Source organism: Myodes glareolus, chromosome 7, assembly GCF_982192425.1.
Source record: "Myodes glareolus chromosome 7, mMyoGla1.1, whole genome shotgun sequence".
Lineage (NCBI taxonomy): Eukaryota > Metazoa > Chordata > Mammalia > Rodentia > Cricetidae > Myodes > Myodes glareolus.
Genome location: NC_142032.1, coordinates 75,507,246 through 75,534,553, shown reverse-complemented (window position 1 = coordinate 75,534,553; position 27,308 = coordinate 75,507,246). Strand labels below are relative to the sequence as shown.

The 27,308-nt window shown below is 41.5% G+C and overlaps 1 protein-coding gene across 2 annotated transcripts in view; it reads right to left on the bottom strand.

Moving 5' to 3' along the window:
- Mcmbp (minichromosome maintenance complex binding protein) overlaps positions 1-27,308 on the bottom strand; it is a 54,739-nt gene that overhangs the window by 10,644 nt on the left and 16,787 nt on the right. Inside the window, exons 2-11 of one of the 2 annotated variants that reach the window (XM_085693170.2) lie at positions 26,859-26,944; positions 26,076-26,216; positions 25,949-25,990; positions 24,149-24,250; positions 16,184-16,328; positions 10,828-10,979; positions 9,280-9,380; positions 2,627-2,799; positions 1,896-2,019; positions 327-444 (exon numbers count right to left, since the gene is read on the bottom strand). In XM_085693170.2, the coding sequence (XP_085549296.1) occupies positions 327-444; positions 1,896-2,019; positions 2,627-2,799; positions 9,280-9,380; positions 10,828-10,979; positions 16,184-16,328; positions 24,149-24,250; positions 25,949-25,990; positions 26,076-26,216; positions 26,859-26,944 (1,184 nt within the window). Of the gene's footprint in view, positions 1-326; positions 445-1,895; positions 2,020-2,620; positions 2,800-9,279; positions 9,381-10,827; positions 10,980-16,183; positions 16,329-24,148; positions 24,251-25,948; positions 25,991-26,075; positions 26,217-26,858; positions 26,945-27,308 lie in introns of both variants that reach the window. The other variant, XM_085693169.2, reaches the window with a different exon arrangement.

Below are 27,308 nucleotides of genomic sequence, written 5' to 3'. Positions count from 1 at the left end.
CCATGGAGATAAGCAGATGAGAGAACTGAGCTGGTATAATTTAGAGCTTATTTAGATCTCAAGTTTAATATGCACACAAAGGGCCAAACTGGCAGCGGCAGGAAGCGTGATCCTGAGGGAGTTACTGCCATTGCATTAATCTTTAGATTTGCAAATTTGTGCTGGGTCAATCAGTGTCAATGCTGAGGGTACATTTTAAATTATGTCAATTGGCAGGTGTTGTCGCTTGTCAATGAGATCCACAAGGAACACAAAGTTAGTACTTGAGGTGAGTAGAAAATAATTGGCTTTGTTGTTCATAATACTTTATCAGAATATTATCTTACTGCTGGAACAAGGTGTTGAATGATCCGATACAGGTGTTCTGTGAAGGTACTATTTTGTGGGCAGCCACTCAGGTTAACTGTAAATTTTCCTAGTGGAAGAACATCTCTTCTTGTATATCTAGGAGAGGGAAAAAGAAAAAACAAAACAAACAAAAAGAAAGGTAAGATACTGAAATACCATCATTAGACATTTTGCAGAAGCAGGAAGAAATGGCTCAGTGGTTAAGAGCACTGGCTGCTCTTCCAGAAGACCAGGGTTCAATTCCCAGAACCCACATAAGAGCTCACAACCATCCTTGGACCTCCAAGAATAAGATGCCTTCTTCTGGCTTCCACCAGCAATGCATACACAGATATGCAGGCAAAACAGTCATACACATAAAATAAAAATAAATTTAATATTTTTTGCAGAACACCAGCTATTTTATCTATCAGAACAGCAGCAGTTAAATACTAGTCAATACTTAAACTAAACAAAGTGTGAAGGTCTAACGTTTTGGGAAATGGTTACAGTATGGCACAAATATAATGAAATAGCACAGTCAATAGAAAGCTTGTGAAGAAGGCAGGGTGTGGTGGCATGCCCTCAATCCTAGCACTCAAGAAACAGAAGCAAAAAGATCTTTATGAGTTCCAGGGCCAGCCTGGACTATATAGAAGGTTTCAGGCCAGGACTTCATAGTGATACCCTATGTTCAAAAAACAAAACAAAACAAAACAAAACAAAAACAAAACAAAACAAAAAAGATGGGAAAATGAAGCTAACTAAGCATTAAATGGAAAAAACCAAGATAAGGATCTGTTCTTTAACCACAAGTGACACCCACATTAGTAAACATAACATGGGATATAAACCAAAGAACACACACAAGTAGTAAATGGGAAGAGACTGGCATGGGAGAGCAAGCAATTTTCTTCCCGATATTAGGATACATTACTTTTTAAAGCAAAACAAAAAAACCTGTTGGGGAATGGCGGCACATGCCTTTAATAGTCTCAGGAGGGAGAGACAGGCAGATCTCTGAGTTTGAGGCCAGTCTGGTCTACAGAGCAAGAGCCAGGACAGCCAGGGCTACACAGAGAAACCTCATCTCAAAATCAACAAAATTTAGAAGGAAAAAAAAGGGGGGGAGGTGGAGGAGATAAAGTCAATATACAAACTAGAAAGAAACAAAGACAGGCATCACCATTTAACAGCAAAGCCTGGAAAAATATAAGACAAATGGTTATGGGTATGAACTCAGTGGTAAGGCACAAGGAGACCCTGGGTTAAGCTACATTTCCATAAAGAAGGGGAGAAGAATGCAGAAAAGATCAACAGTCCGTCTCACTCGTCAGTCATGCACTGCCTGGTCTTCCCTCTAATGTTTACTAAGAGGACACAATCAAAATGTTTTGTGTGTAACTAAGAAAAGGTGAAAAAGAATCTGTATTTGGTGCAACATTTGTTCTATGGAACAAAAAATATCCCATTTGAATATGGAGCTGACACAACAAACAACTGAACCACACTGTTCCCTTCCACTCTCTACCCCACACCTCAGTTCCCACGAAGAGCACAGCACTTACACTGTTGAGATGAGATGCAATATAAGGTATTCTGCAGCCAAATTATCTCCCAAGAGTGCATGAGTGAGGAATCCAAGCAGCTCTGCTCTGACTGGAGACAACTCAGACATGAAACTGGATACAACTGCAGAAGGAAGGGACAAAGGACATGAGAGTACGCAGGTCAGCTCTGCACCAGCATCTCAGTGCAAGAACAGGAAGGAACACTACATTTCTAGGGACAGTGAGCATGAACTTAGAATAATCGTCAACAAATGAGGCCAATATTAGAGTGGGCAAGATGGCTCAGAAAATAAAGGCATTTGACACCAAGTTCAATGACCTGATAACCTAAGTTTGATCCAACAACCCACATAGTGGAAGGAGAGAATTGACTTCTTTACGTTCTCCTTTTACCTCCACATGCACGCCCTGGCACATGCATGCTCTACATCCCCCCACAAATAAAAGACAGGCTTTCTCTGTGTAGCTTTGGAGCCTGTCCTGGAACTCTCTGTGTAGACCAGGTTGGCCTCAAACTCACAGAGATCTGCCTGTCTCTGCCTCCTGAGTGCTGGGATTAAAGGCGTGCGCTACCACCACCTGACCTTAGGTTTCATGTCAATGACAGAATTAATAGAAGAGGAAATGGGGCAAAGCCACTAGTTACTAGAGAACTTACTCTGCTGAGCAGGGACTATGGCCCACATGGAGGTGAAACTGCCACTCATGGGCCCAACACTTACACTTACAGGTTCTGCTCTCCTCCTTGTTAAGGCAAGTGGGTAACAAAGGATTGATGTGCTGCAGCTTCTGGGCTAAAATAACATGAATTCTTGGCACTAATGAAGCTGGAGGACTATGCACCCTCTGCTCCTCTGCCATGTCTGAGCACTCCATGGGGTCCAGCAGTGCAGAGGCATCCCTGTGGAGAGGGATATGTTGTTTAGAGATACCAAATAGCAAAGAAGTAGAAACGACAAGCACTCTGAAGACAGACTCAGAATCCTGCTCATAGGAGTCTCCATCTCCCATGAGGTCAGAATGTGGTCCCTCAATCTAAAATGTTTCTTATCACTCAGAAGTGCTGGGTCATGGCACAGCACAATGGGTGAACTCTACTACCCAGAACCACTGTGTTCAACTCAGTGAGCAAACAGTGTCACGCACATGACAGAGGATGCCATTCACAAGACCATTTCAAATCAGGGGTTCCTTGAATTCTCATCACATCGCAATCCTGGGATCCTTTTCTCCAAAGCCACAAGTGCTTATTACTGAGTGTGGAGAATCATTCACCTCTATCTTGCTAATGGTCTTTGCTAAATTTTATTCTCATGTGATACTCCACCTCACTTCAAAGTGTGGGCAAGTGATTAAAATGCTGTGAACACTGAGGTTTGCTAATCAATTCAAATACGATAGACTCACTAGGCAGCCACTAAATAAATGTGACTAAAATGTGTAAAGTCTTCAACGGTCAACACTATACATACAAACTCCATCAGATCTCAGTTCACAAAGTCTACCCCAGTCTGTGTTCTTCCCCTCTGAATCAAGAAGCTTCAGATATCAAGTAATTTAGAAGGAAAGCTGTTGGGTGTTGTAGCACATGCCTTTAAACCCAGCACTTGGAAGACAGAGGCAGACAGTGAGTGAGTTTGAGGCTAGCCTGGTCTACAAAGTGAGTTCCAGGATAGTCAGGGTTACATAGAAAGACCTTGTCTTGAGGGGGAAAGTTTTTTGTCAATGTTTTTGTATTGTTGTTTTCTTTTTTTCCTTTTCTTTTTTGAAACTGGGTCTCACTATTATATTCTTGGCTGTATTGGAACTCACTATGTAGAACCATGCTGGCCTTGAACTCACAGAGGTCCACCTGCCTGTGCCTCCTGAGAGCTGAGATTAAGGCTTGTGCTACCATGCCTGGCTTTTTCCAATATTTTTAAGTGTATGTATTAAACCAATAACCACATAGCATCCAGCAAGTCTCCTGCAGGTGTGATGATGCCAGTCCTTCCTTCCCTTTGGCAAAAGATTGAACAAGGTCTAGATTCCCACATTTCATTATATAATTTTTAAAAATAGAAAAACACAAATATACCATCCCTTATCAAACAAATAAAGGGGTAGGACTGAAATATATGTAGCTACATGTTTTCCCAAAGGATATGTATATAGGAGGGTTCCCAGGGGGTGGGAACACAGACACTCCTGCAGCACAGTCATCTAGTTCTGTAGGGGTGGAGAACAGCTGGGAAGTGAAATGTAACCACACAAATGAACCTAAATGAAATGAACACCAGAATCAAAACGGACAAGAGAGACACCTGGGCGCTGCAGAGGGCAGCACTCTACATACAAAGACTCCTCTGAAACAAAGGAGCACAGCTGCAGGTGTGCTGGTGTAGACCTGCAACCCTAGCATTCAGCACGCAAAGGCAGGTCTGACGCAGTCAGAGGAAAGCCTGTTCCACAGAGTGGCATGTGTCTTAAAAGACAACAAATAAGAACACAGACACTGGAACAGACAATGGCCGTGCCACGGTGGCACTGCTCCCCAAATCTGTAATCCCTTCTGTGTGCACTGTAGAACTGAGCAAAGCACACTGAGACAATGAGTAGACAACCACAGGAGGAAGACAACTGGAGCGGCAGAGCGTGTGCTGGCTGAGTGTGAACTCAGGGCTTTTTCTTTCTTGAGATTGTCTTGCTACATTACATGGTCCAAGCTGGTCCAGAACTCAATATTTTCTGTCTTAGCCTTCTAAGTGTTGGGATTATGCGTGTGTATCACCAAGCACAGCAAATTCATAGCTTTACACAGAAAACATAGAAATACATTTAATATGTGAGGATCCTTATCTATTACCCTCCATAAAACTCAACTCCAAATGAATCAGGCAGAGTATACTTGAATTTACAGGCTCAGGAAGACTTTCTAACGTGGGATGTCCTTCTGTGTATACACTGCTTTTATTGGTTGATGAATAAAGCTATTTCGACCAATGGCTTTGAAGAGTAAAGCCTGGAGGGAAATCTGAATAGAGATAGATAGATAGATAGATAGATAGATGGATGGATGGATGGATGGATGGATGGATGGATGGATGGGCAGAGTCGAGGAGATGCCCTGTAGCCACTGAAGGAGTAACATGCTGCACCAGTAAGCCACAACCTTGTGGCAATACACAGATTAATAAAAATGGATTAATTTAAAATATAAGAGCTACCTAGGAATATGCCTAAGCCATTGGCCAAAACGGCTTTATTCATCAATAAATAAAAGCAACACATATTCAGGAGGACTTCCCACATCAACTTTCTTAACAGGAACCCAGAGGACAGGTATTGAGAGTAACAACTGACAAATGGGATCACATAAAGTCCTGTGAGATGGCACAACCTTGAAGAAGCAGGGAAAAGTACAGGTCCCTAGAGAACTGGAGAGTGCCCAATAGGGGATTATGGAACTGGGATAGGGGATTATGGAACTGGATTTTTCTTCTCCCTGTCTTTTATCTCCTAGCAACTAGATGAGTATTTTCTTCTCAGCCATACTTCCCAGCATATACAATACCTCCATATAGAACAAAAGAACCCAGTACATGTGATGGGAACTCCACAGCTGTGAGTCACACACTGACACTCTATAGTGGAAGATCTCAGGTACAAGAACAGAAAGCTAACTGAACAGCCTCCTAGCTCTGTCCATCACTAGGATCCAAAACTGAACCAACCCAGTATCAGTACTTATTCGACTTAAATAAAATTCCTTACCAGAGGAAATGCCTTCCTGAAAAACGAAAGAATAATAAGCGGGTAAATACAAAGTTCAAGTTGCTTAATGTAATGAAATAAATATTGAAAATGGTAAGGTTACCTACACTTGTTAAGGACCTACAGTTGTTGTGGACTATTACTTTAACTAGGCAAACACTTGTTTATGCTGCATTTCTTTAGCAATGTAAAGATGTGTTGCTTTGCCTGCCTAAGACACCCGATTGATTTAATGAAAAGCTGAACAGTCAAAACTAGGCAGAGGAGAGACAGGCGGGGCTGGTGGCAGAAGAATAAGTGGAGGGCTCCTGGGAAAAGAAAATGAGGAGGACAAGGGAGGGAATGAAAGAAAGGTAAAAAGCCTGGAGGTAAACATAGATGAAGAGAAACAGACTAAATTAAATGAAAGAGCTAGTGCAACCAGCATAAACTAAGACTGAACATTCATAAGTAATAGTAAGTCTCCATGTCATGATTTGGGGCTAGCAGTCAAATAAAGTCTGCTACATTTGGTGCCCAACATGGGGCCTGAATTTCCACACAGGCCCTGAGAAAGCTGGGGGGGGTGGCAAAAACCAAACCAAAACAAAAAAACCAAAAACGAATATGGGCTCCTTTAAGAGGCTCTGCTGTATATCAAATACCTGAGTAGCTAGAAGGTTAAGTAGAAGCTGGGGTCATTAGATGCGGTTCCCAGTAGGACAGGCTCGTGGGGAATAAAGCTCAGCTTTCACGGACCTGAGTGGGGTTGAGCCACTCGCCAGCACAGAGCTACATAGCAAGTTTAAGGTTTGGCTCACACAGTCAGAAAAGGCTAGAAACACACAGTAAAGAAGGTCCAAATTGGAAAAACCTCTAAACAGGTTACAGTGTTTAAATGTGCATAGGCTTAAGGGGGAAAAAAAAAGGTATAGATAGACAGCCATAGAAAAAATAGTTTATAAATAATAAAGTCTTTAAAGACAGAGTAAAATAGTATAAAAATAAGTCACATAAAGATGGGGAATACAAAGGGAGTATTATGTTTGTTGAATTTAAATTTTTGGAATGCTGATGGGAATGACAGCTGTGGAGAGACACTGGGGTGTAAAAGGGACTGCTGAGTTAAACCACCTGGATACTTCAGGGATGTCTTAACCTTAAAATGGAAATCAGAGACTGTATTGTGCTGGGAAAGAAGTCATGCTTGTGTATGACAGCAAACAAAAGGCTAAAGATTCCTTCAAGGTTAAAAAAGATCATGTTTGATGGGGGAGATCTCCTGAAATTTTGGTTATAGACATAAAAGAAATAAACCAAGAAAGCTACAAGGCAGACGGCGTGTATGCTGGTCCCTCTGCATGGGGCAGCTCCGAGACTGCACAAAGTTATAGCTAGTTCTCCCAGGACTTGACCATACCTCAATTTTCTCAGGGTCCCCAAAAGATGCCATCACCCTCAGACAACAGGAAGCTGTCTAGAGAACACAATGCCACATTCCCAAGAGGTGGGGTGAGTGATTTTTGATCATTTGGTGGGTTATGGATATTTGTCATCATTTAGGGAAGTTGTTTGCAAAACTGTTATTGATCATGGTAAGAAAAACTAAGAAAAGGAGGTTAGTTTGAGGGTCTTGAAAAGAAATAAGATATAGGAATATAGAATAAAAAGACAACTATTAATCCCAAATATTGTACATTGGTATGAACTTTGGTATATTAATGCAAATTTAGTTATTTTTGTTATATGTATATATGTTTCTATTCTTGTTTGGGGTATTGTGCTTACGCAGCTCATTTCAAATGCAATGTATAATTAAGAAATGCAGCATAGTAGTTAGTCATCTACAATACAAAACTTGGAAAAAATTAAACTTGTAGTCATATTAGGTATATTTTCAAGGTTAAACATATATTTTAGAAAGATAGGTGATCTTCTAACACTTCAAAGACCTACAAATTATGGCATTTCAAATATTTTGTTAGCATAGGGCTTTTCATGACAGTGAGACACATCTGCCTCTGGCAGCATCAATTTAGTTCAGAAAGGATAATGGACATTGGAGAACCTCCATATGGAGTTTGCTTTCACTGTGGCAAAGCTAGACATTTGGGCAAAAAAAACCTTCCCTTGCTTGACTCCTGACAGTATGCTGCACAGACTGGACAGGAATTACACAAAGGAAAAAGACTGACGAACTTTGCCAAAACATGGCAGGGCCTTCCTTCAAAATTCTTGCTTCATAGAAAAGGCTACCAGATATTCTAGGACTGTAAACAAAGATGGATGCCCTGATGTGGCAAAAGAATCTCAGGTGACTGTCTAGGTAGCCAGGTGTCTCTGCCATTTCTATAGTTTTGGAGGTGGCTTGCACTGTACTTCCTGTTTACTCAGGAAATACTATATCCTTCTGGGGTCTTTGATGCAGTTGAAGACTAGATAGTTGCAGGTTTCTTTAGTCATGATAGAAGGTAAATTAGATACAAACCTTTGGACTCACCAAGATAGGATAAATAATATTTTCTCTGAATTTGCCAAATACAAATGGACTGGATACTATAAATATAATCTTTACCTGATAATTGTTTTATTGTATATAGTTTTACTATGTTAAAGCTAAAACCCTTCCTTTTTATTTAGACAAAGAGGGGGAAATGTGAAATATTACTTTAACTAGGCAAAGATGTGTTACATTTGTTTATGCTGCATTTGTTTAATTATGTAAAGATGTGCTGCTTTGACTGCCTAAGGCACCTCACTGGTCTAATAAAAAGCTGAATAAATAGGCAGAGGAGAGACAGGTAGGGCTGAAAAGCAGAGAATAAGTAGGAGACCAAGCAGAGAATAATCTAGGTTCAAGGGAAAAGAAAATGAGAAGAATGAGGGGAAAGCGTAGGAGATACCCAGGGCCAGGCAGACATGGAGTAGGACATACAGAATGAAGTAAACGTAAAAAGCCCAGAAGTAAACACAGATGAAGAGAAACAGGTTAAAATAAGTTATAAGAGCTGGAGGGACAAGCAAAAGACAAGGCCAAGCACTCAGAAGTAATAATAAGTCTCTGTGCTGTGATTTGAGAGCTCACTCATGGCCAAAAAAAGTACGCTGCACAGTTTGCTCACTGTGGCTCCTACTAACTAAATCTAGGAAAATCTGAGTCTCAAAAGACATGCTGATATTGAATAAAATGAGAGTTCATTGGTTCATACTGACATAAAGAAATTACTTGAAAAACAACTGTAGGAAGGACACAGTAGAAAATGGCTACTGTAGCAGAGACAAAGTTAATGAAGTGCCTCTGAGAGACAACACAAGTCAACAGATTCTGAGATGCTAGACAGTCACACAAACAAAAGTATCTTTCAAATTATCAATGACAAAGTGAAAAGCGCTCACATGACAAGCAATACCACCCTAACTGAGCGATGGGCACTAAAGACACTCGTGCATCAGTGGCACAACCCTGGGAAGACTGCTGTGCCTGGCTTACTTTCACAGCCAGGGGATGCCAGGATGGGATGAGGGTGGTACACAAAGAGCAGTAATGACAAGCATGGCATGGGTGGTGTAACTGGTAACTATCTGAAGACAGGAAAGGATGTTCTTTGTAACTCTCTGCCACTGTTTGAAACCCAACAGACAGACTCACCTTTCTTCATTATTCAGTATGCTCAGGACAGGATCTACAGACAGCACACCATATAACTCAAGAACGTCATTGACTTTGAAGCAGTCCCAGTCTTCATAGACCTGACAACAACACAGAATCAGGTTAGCACTGAACGACATAACCAGAACTTGCCAGTCAGACAGCGAAGTCAGCAAGCATGTGAACAACCACACTCCCGCAGAGGCTGTCAGTCAGACAAAAGCTAAACCAGAGCCAGGTATGTCCAGAGCCTACCTGGCTGGTCTAATACCGACCTTGGGCTCAAAGCAATCCTCAGGCCTCTGCCTCCCAAGTGTGGGGATTGATGTTTTAAAGCACCACAAACATTTTAGTTTTATTTTGCATCAGGGTCATGTTATTGTAGCTCATGCTAGCCTTGAGTTCTTGATCTTCCTTATCTCAGCTTCTAGAATGGCAGGACTGGGCATGTGATGCAACACCCTTTATTTTAAATACAAGTGAGAAGTGGATTTTGAAAAGGTAAAATAGCAGAAATAAAATATGAAGTCAGAAACGACACAGGAAGGAAGTAGATATGAATTTAGAAGGCAGCCCACTTTGAATATGACTTTACCCTTTGGTTTGTGAGACAGGGTGCTGCCCAGCATCACGTCAGGTTGACAGAGCTCGTCAGTGAGGAAGGAGCCTCCACAAGACTGGGCTATAGGCAAGCCTGCAAGGCATTTTCTTAATTAGTGTTAGATATGGGAGGATCCAGCCTATTGTGGTTGGTGGTTTGGATTCTATAAGAAAGCAGGGTAAGCAAGCCTGTTCCTCATGGAGCAAGCCAGTAAACTGTACTTTTCTCCACGGCCTCTGCAGCAGCTCCTGCCTCCAGGTTTCTGCCCTATTTAAGCTTCTGTCCCAATTTCCTTTGATGATGAACTAATATGGAAGTGTAAGCTAAATGGACCCTTTCCTCCCTAACTTGCTTTTGGTCTTGTGTTTCGTCATGGCCACAGTAACCCTGCCAAAGACACAAGGTCTCACTATGTAGCTCAGAATGGGAGTGAATTCTCCACCTTCCTTCCTCTATTCCCTGAGCAATGGGATTACATGCATATGCCACCACACCAGGTTCCACACTGGCCAATTCTTTAAGAATTTTGTGGCAGCCAAAATAAGGAGCCCCAAAGATGGTCACAGCACAATCGCTGAAATGCTGAGTATGCGAGCTCACATGAAAAGGAACCTGCAGTTGTGCTCAAGGACCCTGAGGTGGTGACAGCCTGGACTGGCTAAGCCGGCTCGGTGTCAGAGAGAACCTTTTCTGAAGGAAATGTGACTACTACAAATGGATAGTCAGATAGACACAGTGCTGCTGTCTTAAAGATGAAGGAGCCACAAGTCGAGGAATGCAGGTAGCCTCTCAGAGCTGGATGAAGGAAAAGACACAACAAGCCAGATCGTGTCCCCTCTCCACCCTAGAGCCTCCAGAGGACAGCACAGCCTGCAGACATGCTGAGGCTTCTCTAATGCCTCATTTGAGGTAGTAGCATCTGTGTAAAGAACTAGGAAAGGCTGTACCTTAACGAGGCAGGCAGGGCCCTTCTCTCCTGGCAGGGGGAAGTTCAGATCGAATGGGGAAGAGAGGTTCAAGGAGTTCAGCTGCTGCCCAGTGGAAGCTTCAGTTTCTAAGCGTTTTGGTTCTCCGCACCAGTGAAGACCACCGAGGCCTCCTAGACTCAAACAGCATTGCATGCGGTCACTTCTAAGCCCAAAGAAAAGAACGCTCTAAAAGTGCTTTTCATTTTGATATAAATCATGTTTATGAGTTGAAAAAGGCTCATGTCAGTTTTAATAACATTATTTGATTCATACCAGAACTAAGATAGACACATAAAATATTTCATTGCTTTCTTACTGTGAAATAGCAACAAACTACTACATCAAATCAAACATATTGGAAGGATTTTGTTTCTTTTCCCTTTTTTGAGAAAGGGGCTCACCGTGTAGTCTGGGCTGGCACTGCACTCTAGGCCATCCTCCTGTCTTAGTCGCCTTAGTGTTAGGATTTCAGATTAAGCTACGATGCCCAACTCAAGTCAGTACTTTTACAAGTTCATTTCATTCCACCCAGCTATGACACTTACGAACCACATCCACGACCAGGACAACACGACAACCCTAGAGAGGCAGTAGCGGCACACACACCTTGGTGGTGAGCAACAGCTCTAACTGGACCTAAGACCCTCTCTGGAAACAAGAAGATCACGCCTAGTACTGGAATCCTAGTTAACTACTCAGTGCTAGTGAAGTTATAGCTCCTGAAGGAGAAGCTACAACCACTAACTTACTAACCCAGCACTAATCTGTAATAACAACCTATAAAGAGATATCCTTACACCCACAGACACGTGTAGTCCCACTCTCCATCAAGGAAACCTCTCTCTGTGACAGCTGAAGACCACGACAGAAAACCACAGCCAATCAAAATGCAGTTGTGGAGGCCAACGCCAATGGATGCATCTAACCAAACAACTCCTGCACCCAAGGCTCAGTCAACACTCTAGAAGAGGTGGCAGAAAAGTTTTAAGAGCCAGAGGATCAGGGACCTTGCAGTGACACTGTGTGTCCTAGTAACATCAGAAACTACACCTGTAAACTCTCACCAATATGACTACCTAACTGTGAGCTGAACAAGGAGGACACCAACGAACATGCTAAATTGCATGGGATAAAGCCTGTAAGACTTCAACCCTACACAAAGAACTACATGCAACTGAGTAAAACTGGGGACAGAGAGGTGGCCTCCCCAGGGAAGAGCATACAAATTGGTTATCTAGTGCTAAAAGTCATCCCTGAAAACATACACACGACTAACATTGTATGTGTCCAACAGGTTGCATCTAGGAAGACATATGCATATACACACACATACATGCACAAAATACCAGCTGAGGAAAACGAGGCTATGAATTTGAAGGAGAACGGGAACAGGTATACGAGTGGGTTTGGAAGGAGGAAAAGGGAGAAATGTATCTAAAATACAATCTTAACCAGGCATGGTGACACAGCCTTTAATCCTGGCACACTGGAGGCAAAGGTGTAAGGATCTCTGAGTCTGAGCTCCAAGACAGCCAGCGCTGCTCAGTAAGACCCTGTCTCAAAAAAAAAGAAAAGAAAAAAACCCTTAAAAATAAACAAAAAAATGCAATTTTTTAAAAAAAATAAATAAATAAAAAGTTAAATCTCTACCCAGGCAGTGGTGGCGTACACCTTTAATCCCAGCACTTGGGAGGCAGAGGCAGGTGGATCTCTGTGAGTTTGAGGCCAGCCTGGTCTACAAGAGCTAGTTCCAGGACAGGCTCCAAAAGTTACAGAGAAGCCCTGTCTCAAAAAAACAACAAAACAAAACAAAACAAAAATTAATCTTAGGGTCTAGAAATAGTTCAAGGGCTGGAACACTGGCTCTTGCAGAGACCCGGCTCAGTTCCCTTCACCCACAGGGCAGCTCACAGTTCCGGGACCCCATGGCCTCTTCTAACCTCTGTGAGCATTCACATGGTACACAGACAAGCATGCAGGCAAAAGTTCACAAACAAAATAAATTTCAAATTTTTTAGATTAATTTCAATATTTTCACTTGGATATCTCAAAAGTCAAGAAGAGATACACAGAATAAATAACTGGGTTCTGAGGACTGCAAAGTCAAGTGGTCAGGCATGGTGGCAGGTAGCTTTACATGCTTGCTGAGTCATCTCATCCCTGACTTAGTCTGAATATATGAATTTTTTGTGTGGCTTTATCATACTTGAAAATAGGAAAAAGGGCTGGAAAGATAGCTCACAGGTTAAGAGCACTGACTGCTCTTCCAGAGGTCCTGAGTTCAAGTCCCAGCAATCACATGGTGGCTCACAACCATCTATGAGATCTGGTGCCCTCTTCTGGCCTGCAGGTTTACATGCAAGCAGAACACTATACATAATAAATAAAATCTTTTTAAAAAAATAAAAAAACCAGTCGGGTGATTGGCAGTACATGACTTTAATCCCAACACTTAGGAAGCAGAGACAGGAGGACCTCAGTGAGTTCAAGGCCAGCCTAGTCTACAAAACAAATTCCAGGACAACCAGAACTGTTACAAAAGAGAAACCCTGTCTCAAAAAACAAACAAACCAAAATAAATAAGTAAAAAGAGTATGTCTCCCAAGGTTTTCTGTTGTCGGTACAACATCTGTTCTTTAGATATCAAAGATATCCACAGATATAAACAGAGCCAATAAATGTAAAAATAAAGTATGGTAGCATGTGCCTTTAATCCAGAGCTTCTCAACCTGTGGGTCATGACCTCTTTGGGATCTAATGACCTCTGCATAGGGGTTGCAATATCAGATAGCCTGCATATCAGATATTTACATTACGATTCATAACAGTAGCAAAATTACACTTATGAAGTAGGAACAAAAATAATTTTATGGCTAGGAGTCACCACAACACGAGGTATTAAAGGGCCAAAGCAGCAGTTGGCAGCTGTGTTAAGTTTGAGAACTGCCTGGCCTACACGGTGGGTTCAGGAGAGCCAGGGCTGCGTAGAAAGATCCTATTTCATAAAGAAACAAAAATGAGAACAGCAACAACAATTCAAACCAGATTTGGCTGGAGACATGGCTCAGCAGCTATTAGGGATGTAAAGACAGTGGCCGCTCCCAAAGTAGTTATAAATAAAAACATAGCCTGTCATACCATGGAATACCAGGCAAATGGAAAATACAGATAAACCTGGTACACACAACAATGTAGATGGATTTCAAAAAAAAAAATTATACTGGATGGAAAAAGCCAAGTCCCGAAGTTTACACGATGGGTGACTTCACTTACATAAGATTCTTATGATGGGCAGGTATGCGATCTGGGCAATGAACTATTCTGCACCTTGCCTGTTGCAGTAGCTATGTAAAACTACACAGAGCTAAGTACACACAAGTGTATGCCTGCAAAACTACGAGCTCTGAATAAAACTGATGAATCCTCTTGGTGTCACTTTCAGGCTACGATCTATTAAAAGTACTCCAGGGCACAGGCTGCAGCTCTTGTCTGGTGTGTGAGGCCCTGGGTTCCACCTCTTCACCATAAGAAAGATGAAAAAAGAACACATTGTTAAGATTATAAATATACAAGCATTACTATTAAGGTTATGAGATCTCTCTATATTATTTCTAAAATGCTGCATAACTCTACTGAACTCAAACAAGGAAGTTTAAAAGTGCTATGTAGCCTGAAAGAAAAATCCAGAATTTAACAAGCAGCATGCTGCATAACATACAAAACCTTGCAAGCCCACAACACTACAGACAAAGGGGAAGAAACAGAAGCAGCACTCACATGAATGAGCACAAAGAAAACTACCACATTCCCAGGATTCAATGGTCACTTAGAACATGCTGTTATTCTGAATGGACTTTAAGGATAAAGAATACTACCCCACCTGTGTTCACCACCTGTAAAAATTCCAATCTTACCAAGTGGTGGTGGCACATGCCTTTAATCCCAGCATTTGGGAGACAGAGGCAGGAGGATCTCAGTGAGTTCGAGGCCAGCCTGGTCTATAAAGTAAGTTCCAGGACAGCTAAGGTTATACAGAAAAACCCTATCTTGAAAAACCAAAAAATAAATAAAATTAAATTAAAAATCCAACTTTAAAAACATTAAAATATTAGTAATAGCCAGGTGGTAGTAGCGCTTGCCTTTAATCCCAGCACTTAGGAGGCAGACAGATCTCTGAATTCAAGGTCAGCCTGGTCTAAAGAAGGAGTTCCAGGATAGCCAAGGCTACCCAGAGAAATCTTGTCTCGAAAAACAACAAACAAAAACAACAAAAAATCATCATTCTGACTTCATAAAATTACAAATGCCAATCTGCAATACAGCCAAATGAAATTTATCAGTATACCTTTATAAACTTAACTGTTCAATAAGTTCCCTAAACCCTACCTTAAAGACAGAGATTCTCACTTCTGAAGGGAAGTGACCAATGCAAAAAGAAGAAATAAAGGCAAAATTGTCTACTTACCATATGAATAAAGCTACTGCTCATTAAGTCCAAGAATGAAATAAGTAATAGATGGGGATTCAGAATTCTTAAGCTCTTATACAACATCAACTGCTGTCTCCAGGGTGTGTTAGAATTAGCTATACTTGAACCTGTGAGAGTGGTGTACCGCTTTAATTCCAGCACTCTGGAGGCAGAGGCAGGCAGATCGCTGAGGCTGCTGAACCACATAGTGAGTTCCAGGACAGCCAGAGCTACACAGAGAAACCCTGTCTAGAAAAACAACACAACACTCCCCGCTCCCCCATAAAAGAATTAGCTATACAACAAAAGCCAAGGGGCAGAAGGCATATGTCAGAGGCAGGCAGATTTCTGTGAGTTTGAGAGTTCAAGATCAGCCTGGTCTATAGAGTTAGTTCCACAAATTTACAGCCAGAGAAACCCTATCCTTAAAAACAAAACAAACATATCAACAACAAAAATCAACAGAAATACCGTGGTTCCAAAAGGAAAGCAAGAAAGGATGGTTTCAGCTAAGTCACATGTAGGGTAGAGCACAACCATGCTTTCTATTGTTCAAGAATCTGGACAACATTTACAAAGATAGTAACAGATCTTCTTCCATTCAGCCACTTGAAACTAAAAGCATCCACCAGAACTTTCCAAAGAGTATTCATTGTAGAAATGCTCAAAAGTTGCTAGGGATGGAAACAGGGCCTCATACCTTTAAGGCCAAAGTTCTACTACCGAGCTTTACTGCGACCAACACCATCCCGTTATGATGAAGTGAAAGGTTATCACACCATACCAGTTCCCAGATCGAGAACTATGTCAGAGAACAAGCCTGAAAACGAACCTTGATGTCATGAGGAAGCTGAGGGCACACATTACCTGCTTGCCTGGCACCTGCATGTTGGTCTTTCTGTTTGTTGGGCTGTAGGTCCATGTCTTCATCATCTTCGTAACTCCTCTTGTGCCGACTAGGCGTATAGGAAGTCGAGGGACTGACTCGAGCTTGGTTTGCATTGACATAGGCGTTAAATAAAAGGTTAAGAAGACAATAATCTTGAACCAGATTATCCTAAATTATGTCAATTACATGGTTCTAAAACATCGCCGATTTGACAATTCAGTTAAAGTATTTTTTCAAAAAAGATTTATTTATTTTTCTTTTGAGTGTTTTGTCTACAATTATGTTTGTAAACCACATGCATGTATTGCTCTTGGAGGCCAGAAGAGGGTGTCACACTCCCTGAACCTGGAATTACAAACCATCCTGAGCAGCTATTGGATACTGGGAACCTAACCCAGGTCTTCTGCAAGAGCAGCCATTGTTCTTAATAGCTGAGTCAACTCTCAGATCCTAAAACACTCCTGAAAGGAGGCTAGACAGTTTGGGTTATGAAATAAAAGGTTTTTTCTCTATGCCCCACATCCTCTCAGAAAAAACAACAAACCTGGACAACACAGATAAAGTATCTATCCTCAGGCAGTGGACAACAATGACCATAAGGTCATAATCCTTGAATAAGGAGACACAACCCAAGGAAAAACTCCGTAGCCTTCTGGCTGCAGGAGGACCTTCCAAACTGTAGCAAAGATGAGTGGCAGTCTATCTCCTGCTGGATGGAGAAAACAAAGCCCAGAGTTCAGAGGTGCAGAAGTAGCAGAAATTTACAAAAGGGTATCCAGAGGAACAGCTGTAGACACAAGACCCAGGAATTTTGATCTTTAGCCGAGCACCAAACTGCAGATTCTAACTCAAGCTTCTCATTCCCGAAGGCCTAGCAAAGCACTCAAATGAAGACTGTGCACGCAAGCATCACACATGGACCTGCAGACCACCGCAGGCATCTAAGAGCTAGACACAGTCTGTGTTGTTCTTTAGGGGCTATGTCTTGTAGAACCGGAGTAACTCTGTTGGCGCCCAACGTGGGGCTACATATGGCGCCCAGACGTGGATAAATGAATCCACAGAAAGTCTGAGAAAACTTGGGAAAGAATAGAGTAAAGCATGTTTTGTTGGTAGCAGCAATTTCTCAGGTCTGCTCTGTTTGCTAGAGGCAAGCAAGCACTCTCATCTAAGGGAGGCTTCCTGACTCAGCTTCAGCTGCAAAACCTTACAGCTCTTTTAAAAGGTCCTGTTACAAAACACTTAAATGGTGTTGACAAAAAGTTGAACGCATGCTTTTCGGTTTTCAGCTGTAGCAGGAAAAAAGCTGTGCCATTTTAAAATGCCAGCTTTCTGGGCTGTCCTACCAGGGCAAACTTTGACTCTTTTAGGCAGGCAGTCCGACTGAGTGTGGTCTGTGAGCAGAATACTACAGCTTGCTTGCTAGCAAGGACCTTGAAACGCCATAGAGTTGTGGCAGTGAACACAGCTCTGGCTGGTATCTCAGCCATGAGGCTGGAAAGTTAAGAAATGGGCTGGATCTAGCCGTCAAAGCCACGGCTTTAATCCTCTCCTTAAAGACTCATGTGGTCAGAAAAAGAGAGATATACAGTAAAGAGATTCAAAGATGAAGAAAACCTCTAAATGTTTTACAGTGTGTTAAAAATATATGCAGTCTAAAAGTTAAAGTTCTTAAAAAAAAAGAAAGAGAGTAGTTGGGTGTGGTAGAACACACCTTTAATCCCAATGCCTGGGAGGCAGAGGTACATTGACCTCTGTGACTTCAAGGGACAGAGGTAGAGATTGACCTCTGTGACTTCAAGGTGTGGTAGTGCACACCTTTAATCCCAATGCCTGGGAGGCAGAGACAGACAGATCTCTGTGAATTCAAGGTGTGGTAGCATACACCTTTAATCCCAACACTGGGGAGGCAGAGACACTGGGACTCTATGAGTTCAAGGACAGTCTGGTCTACAGAGTTATTCCAGGACAAAGATACATACAAAGACCCTGTCTCAAAAAGCCAAAAGTTAAAAATAAAAATAAAAAAAGGTAGAGGTTAAAAATAAAGCTGAAGAAAGATGGAAAATACACAGAAAATCTTGATACTGTATGCTATTATGCTCTCTTTAAATTGTTTGAATGCTGAGGAAGGAGCAACAGCTGCTAAAAGATATTTGTTTATAAATGCTGCTGAACTAATCCAAGATAGATATGTTCAAAATACCTTGACTTCTGAATTTGGATCTAAGGATATGATACTTTGGAAAGGAGGTTCTTCTTTTGTTTTCACAGAGGATGAGACCCTGTGGATTGCTTCTATCCCCATATGGTATGATAGACCACGCCCTCCTAAAAGGTTTCTATAAACACCCTCAAAAAATTACTTCACTCAACTGCCGACTGAGATGAACCTGGCAGACAGGTTTTACCATAAAAGACCTGATTAACAGCGCCCCTATACGGCAAAAAGAAGTTTGGAGAGAAATAACTACGTCCATATTCCCAAATATTGTTTATAAATGTTCTTTTACATTTAAAGGGGGATATGATATAGATATGAATAATTTCATTGGTATGGATTTTAAGGTCAATTTTGTTATATGTATATATATATATTTCTGATCTTGATTGATATATTATGATTGTATAGTTCATTTAAAAATGCAATGTATAATTAAAAATATAGGTTGTTAATGGATAATCATCGATAATAGTCAAGCTTGTAGTAATGTTAGTTTGACTTTGTAGATGTGCATAGATATATTTCAGAAAGACATTCTTCATATCTTTCAAAGACTACAGAACATAGCATTTAATGTTTTAATAACTTAGGATAATGAGACACGTCTGCTCCTGGCAGCACCAATCTACTTCAAGAGGAAGATGGGCATCGAAGAGACTCCTTATGGAGTTGGTTAGCCATTTGGGCAAGAAACTGCTCTTGCCTGGACTGTTGTATAAACTGGACACAGAGAACCCGCAGAGAGAGGACTGCTGAACTTGCCTAAAGGTGAGATGATCTTTCAAGGTTCTTGATTCATGAAAGAGTCTGCGAGACATTCTACAGGACATAGCAGATAGTGACTGAACTGCCTTTGAAATTTCCTGCTTCATGGAAATGTCTCTGGATATTATGGGCCTGAAGGCCAAAGATAGGTGCCCCAACGATACAGAGGAACATTGGGTGACTGTCCAGGCAGCAAGATGTCTCTGTCATTTCTAGAGTTTTGGAAGTTGCTTACTTCTTGTTTACTTAGATAATATTATATCCTTCTGGAGTCTTTGATGGAGTTGAAGAATGGATAGTCATAGTTATAGTTTTCCATTATTATGATAAAGATATAGTTATAAATATTGTGACTGTAATTCTTGCTTGATAACTGTTTTGTTATATGTAATTTTACTATGTTAAAATGAAAGCCTTTCTTTTTTGTTTAAACAGAAAAAGGGGAAATGATGGAGGAGGGTTATCTGTCTATTGTGTTATTTTCATTGGTCAATAAAGAGACTGCCTTGGCCCCTTGATAGGACAGAAAATTAGGTAGGCGGAGTAAACAGAACAGAATGCTGGGAAGAGGGCTATGAGGCAGACACCATGGAGCCAGCCACCAGGTCAGACATGCTGAATCTTTTCCGGTAAGCCACCACAAGGGTGCTACACAGATTATTAGAAATGGGTTAATCAAGATGTGAGAGTTAGCCAGTAACTAACTCTCTAGAGATAATGGGCCAGGCAGTGTTTAAATGAATACAAGTTGTGTGTTGTTATTTCCGGGGCTAATCTAGCTGTGTGGGAGCCGGGTGGGATGAAAAGCAGGTCTGCCAGCAGCTCTTCACTACACTCTGTTACCCATCTTGATCAACTCCTACATTACTCCTTGACAAGAAACTCAAAACGCTACTACAATGGTGGCTTTTTAGCAGATAATAAAACAGTAGTTAAGCAGAGAAACAGGAAAATCAGACCTGTTATCAGATTTTTAAATCAATGCAAACAAACCCAGAGATAACAGACTCTGGAATTAGTGGACAGGGATTTAACAGAAAGGTTTAACTCTGTATTAGGACAGAGCTGGAGTGTAGCTCAGTTGGCAGAATGATTGCCCAGTGTGTATAAAGCCAATCACTGCAGCTCCCAGGTGGTGTCTGGAATCCCAGCACTCTAGGAATAGGGATGACCAGAAATTAACGCCATCCTTGGAGATAAGGCAAGTTCAAGCCCAGTCTAGGTGACCTGAAATGCTATCTCAAAAACAAAAAGTAGAGCCAGGTGGTGGTGGTGATGGTGATGGTGGTGCCCGTCTTTAATCCCAGCACTCGGGAGGCAGGGCAAACTGATCTCTGTGAGTTCAAGGCCAGTCTGGTCTACAGAGTAAGTGCCAGGAAAAAAAGAGATGATGAGTAAACAGATGAGGAATATTCACAGAGAAACAGAAACACTGAAATAACCAGACGGAAAATAAGATCTGAAAATGAATGATGTGAAACGAGGGGAAAAAAAACCCAAAAACTCAAACTACTTCTGTTGACCCTGCTCCCCATCCAAAACCCTCAGAAACACACACAGACACAAGTGATTGTTTATAAACCGGGACGGAGAAAAAAATTAAGTGACCATGAACATGGGTTAACATTAACGATTCAACTAAAGCAAAATGAGGGAGGAAATATCAAATAACAAAACAAAACACCAATAATTGGGGTGTGCTCTGTGGGAGAATGTTTTGCCTGCTTCTAAGGAACTGGGCTCCATTTCTAGCAACAGGATAAAAAAACAAAAAAAAAAGCAAAAATGAAAAGATGGCTATCAAAAGAAAAGATAAAGTAGTCTTATAATATGTGATGGACATTCCACGAGGGGGCTGGAAGAGAGCTCAGGCAGTAAAGTGCTTGCCTCCCCAGAGCTCACAATAACAAACCCCATCTGGGCACACACAGACTCTCTCTCAAACAGTCTAGTCTGTGTTTCACGTACTGAGATTAGGATAGAAAAAATATTTGAAGAAATGACTAAAATTGTTGCTGAAAAATAGCCACAAACTGGAAAGTTCAACAAAATCCAACTAAGAGAAGCACATGTCTCCTCCCAGAAAGAGCAGGGGAACCCCAAACTCCCAAACCAAAAACTCCATACCCAGGCACAACATAGTTAAAAGGCTGAAAATAGAATATTTTAGAAGCAGCGAAAAGAGAACAAAAGAGATACTATGTAAGAGGAATAATAAGAATGATAGCCAACCATTCATCAAAAAAGAATGGAAGCTAAGAGATAACAGCCCTGTACCATTAACACACTAGTGAAATGTGTCAATCAAGAATTTTACATGTAGTAAAAATCTCCTTCAAAAATGAAGGTGAAAAGAGTTGAACTTTCATGAAGGAATTCACCACCCTCAGTCCTGTTTTAAAGAAGGAGGTAGGGGGAGGGGCAGAATCTAAGGGAAATAATTTCATACACACAAAGAACAAAGAGAAACAGACAGTGAATATATATGTTCACAAGTATAGATGATGTAGTTTTTTTTTCTCAGTTTATTTTTTTTAATATTTTTATGGTTTATTTAGCTTTGTTTTATGTGCATTGGTGTAAAGGTGTCAGATCCCCTGAAACTGGATCTTCAGATAGTTGTGAGCTGCCATGTGGGTGCTGGGAATTGAACCCAGGTCCTTTGGAAGAGTAGTCAATACTCTTAACCACTGAGTCATCTCTCCAGCCCTTTTCTCAGTTTATATAGAAGACGAACAACTGTACTGTTAAAACAAACTAGGGGCCAGAGTTAACAGTGAAGAACACCTATTGTGGTTTTTGCAGAAGGTCACAATTCAGTTCCTTGTGTTCACATCAACGACTATGACTCACAAACCACCTGTAACTCCAGCTCTAGGGTAGCCAATGCCCTCTCCTAAATATATCTTCAGAAATAAATAAGTAAACTAATTAATCAATTAATTTACAACAAGATGGAATGGAGGCTCGGTAGTTAGTACTGCCAGCTCTTCAGGAGGGCCTTGGCTCCATTGTCAGCACCCATATAGCATCTGGCACCTGTCTTCAACTCCAGCCCCAGGGAATTTACTACCCGCCTCTGTGGGAGCCCAGAGAAGTGGGTCTGCTCCACCTTGACTGGAGGTCGGAGAGTTCAGGCCTGTTCTTGCTCCTTCCTAAACCAACAGAATACTTAACTCAGGGTATGCTTCAGATATGGAAGAGGTAATTGTTCTTTGTATCATGGTGAAGCAGTCTTTGGCCTTCTTCCCTCCCCTTTTTGAATTGGGGTATATAAGCATATGGAAAATAAATGCAGGCAAATTCAGTATTCACTGAATTGCCCTCCCGATTCTATCCTGTCTCTGTATTTCTTTAGTATCTCTGCTCTTTCTGTCTGTCATTTCCTTTCTCCTTCCTTCCTCCCTTCCTCCCTTCTTTTTTGGTTTTTCAAGACAGGGTGTCTCTCTCTAGCTTTGGAGCCTGCCCTGGAACTCACTCTGTAGACCAGGCTGGCCTTAGACTCACAGAGATTCGCCTGCCTCTGTCTCCCGCATGCTGGGACTAAAGGCGTGCACTATTGACATTTCTAATCGGTATGCCTCTACCCTGTAACATGGGAAATGTGTGAACCCCTTCAAGGTTAGACCTTAATACCCCTCTAGCCTCTGAAGCATAGGCAAGTCCATGGTGCACAGACATACAGGCAATAAAAAAAAACATACACATAAACAAATAAAACCCATTAACATAGGCTCTATAGTTTATACAATGAAATACATGATGACAGTAACACAGAGAAAGGGAGAGAAATCACAGAATGACACTGTGGAGACAGAGGTCAAAGAGATCACAAGGAAGATTAGAAACCAAATGTCGATTAGACAGGGATCTACTGCTCTAATATCAGAGAGGAAATTTTTTATTCTGTCAATACCAGAGAATCTGAAATCAATAATTGTTTGGCTTAAGAAGCCAGAAAAAGTCAGAAAAACCAAACTCTGGAGCTGAAGATGGAAGTCAGGGACAGAAGGTTTACCTAGCACGAGGGCTGTGTTTAACCCTCAGCTCTGTAAAAAAGAAAAAAGAAAAGCTAAACACAAAGGAAAGGGTAGAGTCATGGGAGGCAAAAATGAGAAAACATTTGACAAACTCCTGCAACACAGATCAGGGGAAGAAAAATCAAACTAGAGACCCATGGGCACTAAAAGAGACAGGGAGACTATGCAAAGGGTTAAAAGGGGGAAAGTCTGGCCAGGCTTGGAGGCATAGGATGTAATCCCATGCTGGAGGAGGATCAGGAGCTGAAGGCCAGCACCTGAGCTGTGTAAGACCTTGCCTCAAAACATAAGCACCACTAAAACAAAACATAACAAACCATCCCCCAAAACCCAACCATTTTAACTAAATGACTGAAACATAGTCAAAGAAACAGTTTACTGGGGCTGGAGACATGGCTCACTGGCTAAGAATACTGGCTGCTCTTGCAGAGGATCCAGGTTCTCTTCCCAGCATCCACACGGCCACCCTAACTCCAGTTCAAAAGGATGTGAAATTCTCTTTCAACTTCCTCCCGGGCTCCTGTGAGCGTGTAGTGCACATAAACTCATTCAGAAACACACATACACACACCTTTAAAAACTAAAATAAATCTTTAAAAAATTAGAATGCATTCTAACTTGAAATTGGACCCTTCTCTTATTATCATAATATTTAAGTACCTATAAATCTATCTCAACCTATTTTAATAGTATTTCACTATAGGGATATATCAGAATTTAGGCATTTCTCTGTGATAAATACTTAAATTTATGTCTTATTAAAGACATACGTTGTATACGAACACGCTTTTTTTTCCTAGCTAATGTCACCCAGGGTAAAAGGATTACAAATCTATAATCTGAACTATGACCCTTTAAATTAAGAAAAAAAATTAAGAATCACTCATCAAATAGTAAGGTTCAGATAAGGATATCTCTTTGACCCATGAAGATTCCCCAGGCACTGGGACACAGTAGAAGGTCTGTCTTTCTGCTGTGGTAGATCGTGGAGAGTTTAAGTCAAGCTCCTGTTGAGGCTGTGATATACAGAAAGCATTTTTAAAGTTTTGTTAAGAAAAATGCATTTTCATATTATAAAATCAAAATAAATGTTGTTATCTCAAGTTAATGTAATTAACAAGCAATTAATTTCAAACTCTGGCTGGCATGGAATTTGTGGTCCTCTGCCTCAGACTCCCAAGTACCAGGAAGAGTGTAAAGGCAGATGCTGCTACCACACAACACACTATGGTTCCAAAACTACTTCATTTTCTTTCTTTCTTTCATTCCTTGAGGGGGGGGGGCTGTCACTCTGTAGCTTGTGTTTGTTGTAGTCTGCTGGCCTGCTCTGTCACCTGGGTACCCTATCCCTTTAAGAGACAAGCTCGGCCCACTCCCCAGCCTTCCACCCCCCAAGGCCATGAGATCTCCTACCTCCTCTCTTCAACACTCCTCCATTCCTCTCTCCCTCACTCCCCCCTTCTTCTGGAGAGGCAGCTTCTGACTCTCTTTTCTCTCCCCCCTTTCCCTCTCCCTTTCTCCCTACATAATCCATTAAATAAACTCTATACCCAAGCTCTCTGTGCATGGCCCATCTATTTGTCACGCCCCCCGCCCCTCGTGGACCAGTCTGGGGTCCCACCTCTTTATAAATGATAACAGTGTTGGGCTCTAATATTTGGCAATTCTCCTGCATCGGCCTCCCACGGTCAGGGATTATGGAAGTAAGTGACTACACCCAGCTTTCCAACGTCCACTTTTACAGCATTCATTCAACTATTTACTGTGTATGTGGGCAGGGGGACGCGTGTGTGCCACGGGAAGTGTGAGGACAACCTGCAGAGCTGGTTCTCTCCTTCCACCCCGTGGGTTTCAGAGCCTGAACTCAGGCCATCAGGCTTGGCAGCAATCGCTCTCACCCACTGAGTCACCTCACCAGCCCTCAAGCTACCAATTTTAAAAACAAAACCAAGGGAAATCTTTTCAAACACGATAGACAAAACAATGCCTTCCTCAAAGCCATGACACACGGTACCCCAGTTATGAAATTAAATCCTTCTAAAGAAAACACATGAGTTCGGTGGTAAGAGTCCGTGCTTAATGTGTGTGATGCCCGGGTTTGATGCTCAGTGTATTGACCTCCAGATGACAAAGTGCTCAATAATTTCTCTCTATAGAAACGATCCAGTTCAGCCTCTGCCAGCAAAACTTAGTAAATATTCATTATAGTTACCTCTGAAATGGATTTAAAAATTCAGACCTTACTCCCCAGAGAAGGCACTCTATTAAAATAATAACTTAGAAAGCTGTGAGTTTTCCTTAATAAATCTGCCTTTGTTCTTCTAAAAAAGAAACAGTGTTAAGATGGAAAAACAGTCCCTCGAGACAGCAAGTTTGAAACTGAGATAAAACACAAAATGGGTTTTAAAAAATGCTCATAAATTGGGTCATGGTAGCGCACACCTTTAATCCCAGCACTCGGGAGGCAGAGGCAGGCAGATCTCTGTGAGTTTGAGGCCAGCCTGGTCTACAAGAGCTAGTTCCAGGACAGGCTCCAAAGACACGGAGAAACCCTGTCTCGAAAAACCAAAAACAAAACAAAAAAATTCTGATTTTTAAGAACTCATTCACACACAAAACAGGTACATTAAAGACCAACCAAAGAAAGAAAAATGAATTCTTTTTAGGTGAAAAAAAATCATGCTAAAAAAAGCTCAAATATAAAAGATACATACCCCACATTCTGCTATATCCCTGTATTTTCCAAAATGAAGAACCTATGACCAAAACAAATAAAATTTATTACAAATTATAATATTACAAATTATAAACAGAAAATCTCAAGAAGAAAGCAACACATACCCGTGCTTTTGTGTTCTGGTTAACCGTCTCATAAACGCCCATGTAAAACTCAGGGTCAAACATATCCTGAATCATGCAACGAAACTTGACAAAGCTGTTAGGTTTCAAATAATGAAGGGGAACTTCATTCAATGATGGTACCTTCAGAGAAAACAAACAAGCAAGTCAGCAAAGTTGTCATCTGTAACTGTTAAGCACCCACACATTCAAAATCTAGCCTTGTTCCTGTGGTAACACTTGACTATAATGGGATGCTTTTCCTTCCAAAAGCATGCATAGCATGTGCACCCTCCTGGCTTGCCTTCTTTATGTTCTGTCTTTTCTTTCCCTTCTTTTGAGACAGACTTCTTTTGGTAGCTCAAAATGGTCTGGAACTCACTAATAGCAGAGGCTAGCCCCAAACTTGTCATCCTTCTGTGTCTCCCAAGGCCCCAGATTACAGATATCACCTACAAAGGACTCCTGATTCCTTTCAATCAACACAAAGGCATGCACCTTATGAGTCCTCTGAACATTAACACATGCCAATTCTTCTAGGAGGGAACAGAACATAGGTGACAGCTACTAGAACCAGTTCACCAGGAAGGAGCAGGCATTTACTGCCACCTAGAGGCACAATACAAGCATCAGAGCAAAGCCTTCCAATGAGGATGTACTGGGGACAGGAGCAGCACTCACTAAACCACTTCTCACATTGGGGGTAGGGGGGATGTGTTCCTACTCTGGTGAGAAAAACTATAGCCAGCCAGCTCTCTCCCTGTAAACAGTAAGTAGTAAGCTCACCCATTTAGGAGCATTATTTTCCTTCAGCTTTTCCTTGAAGTATTCTATAACTTTCTTCTCCCAGTCGGGGTTAACTCCATTTTGGGCTGAAAGAGAAATATGGTCATCAAAGCACAACAAAGACCAAGAGATTATGTTCAAATCAGTACCATGTAAGCGTAATAGTTAATACAAGTGCAACTGGGACATCCATAGGCATTCAAGGAGCTTCCCTGCCGGATGCTGGGTACCACAAACCCAGGCTGCTGGCCCCATGGCTCTCCGGCATTAACAGCTGAGAGCCAACACCTGTGGAATGTGTGCTTCACCTGGACTAGCGCAAGCTACAGCAGATAAAACATTCAGTTCCAACTATGTTTATTTATAGTAATACACACTGAACTGGACAGCAGGGAGTCTTTAAAATCACACTCACTTACTTAGTGTGTGTATGTGCACGCACACATGCAA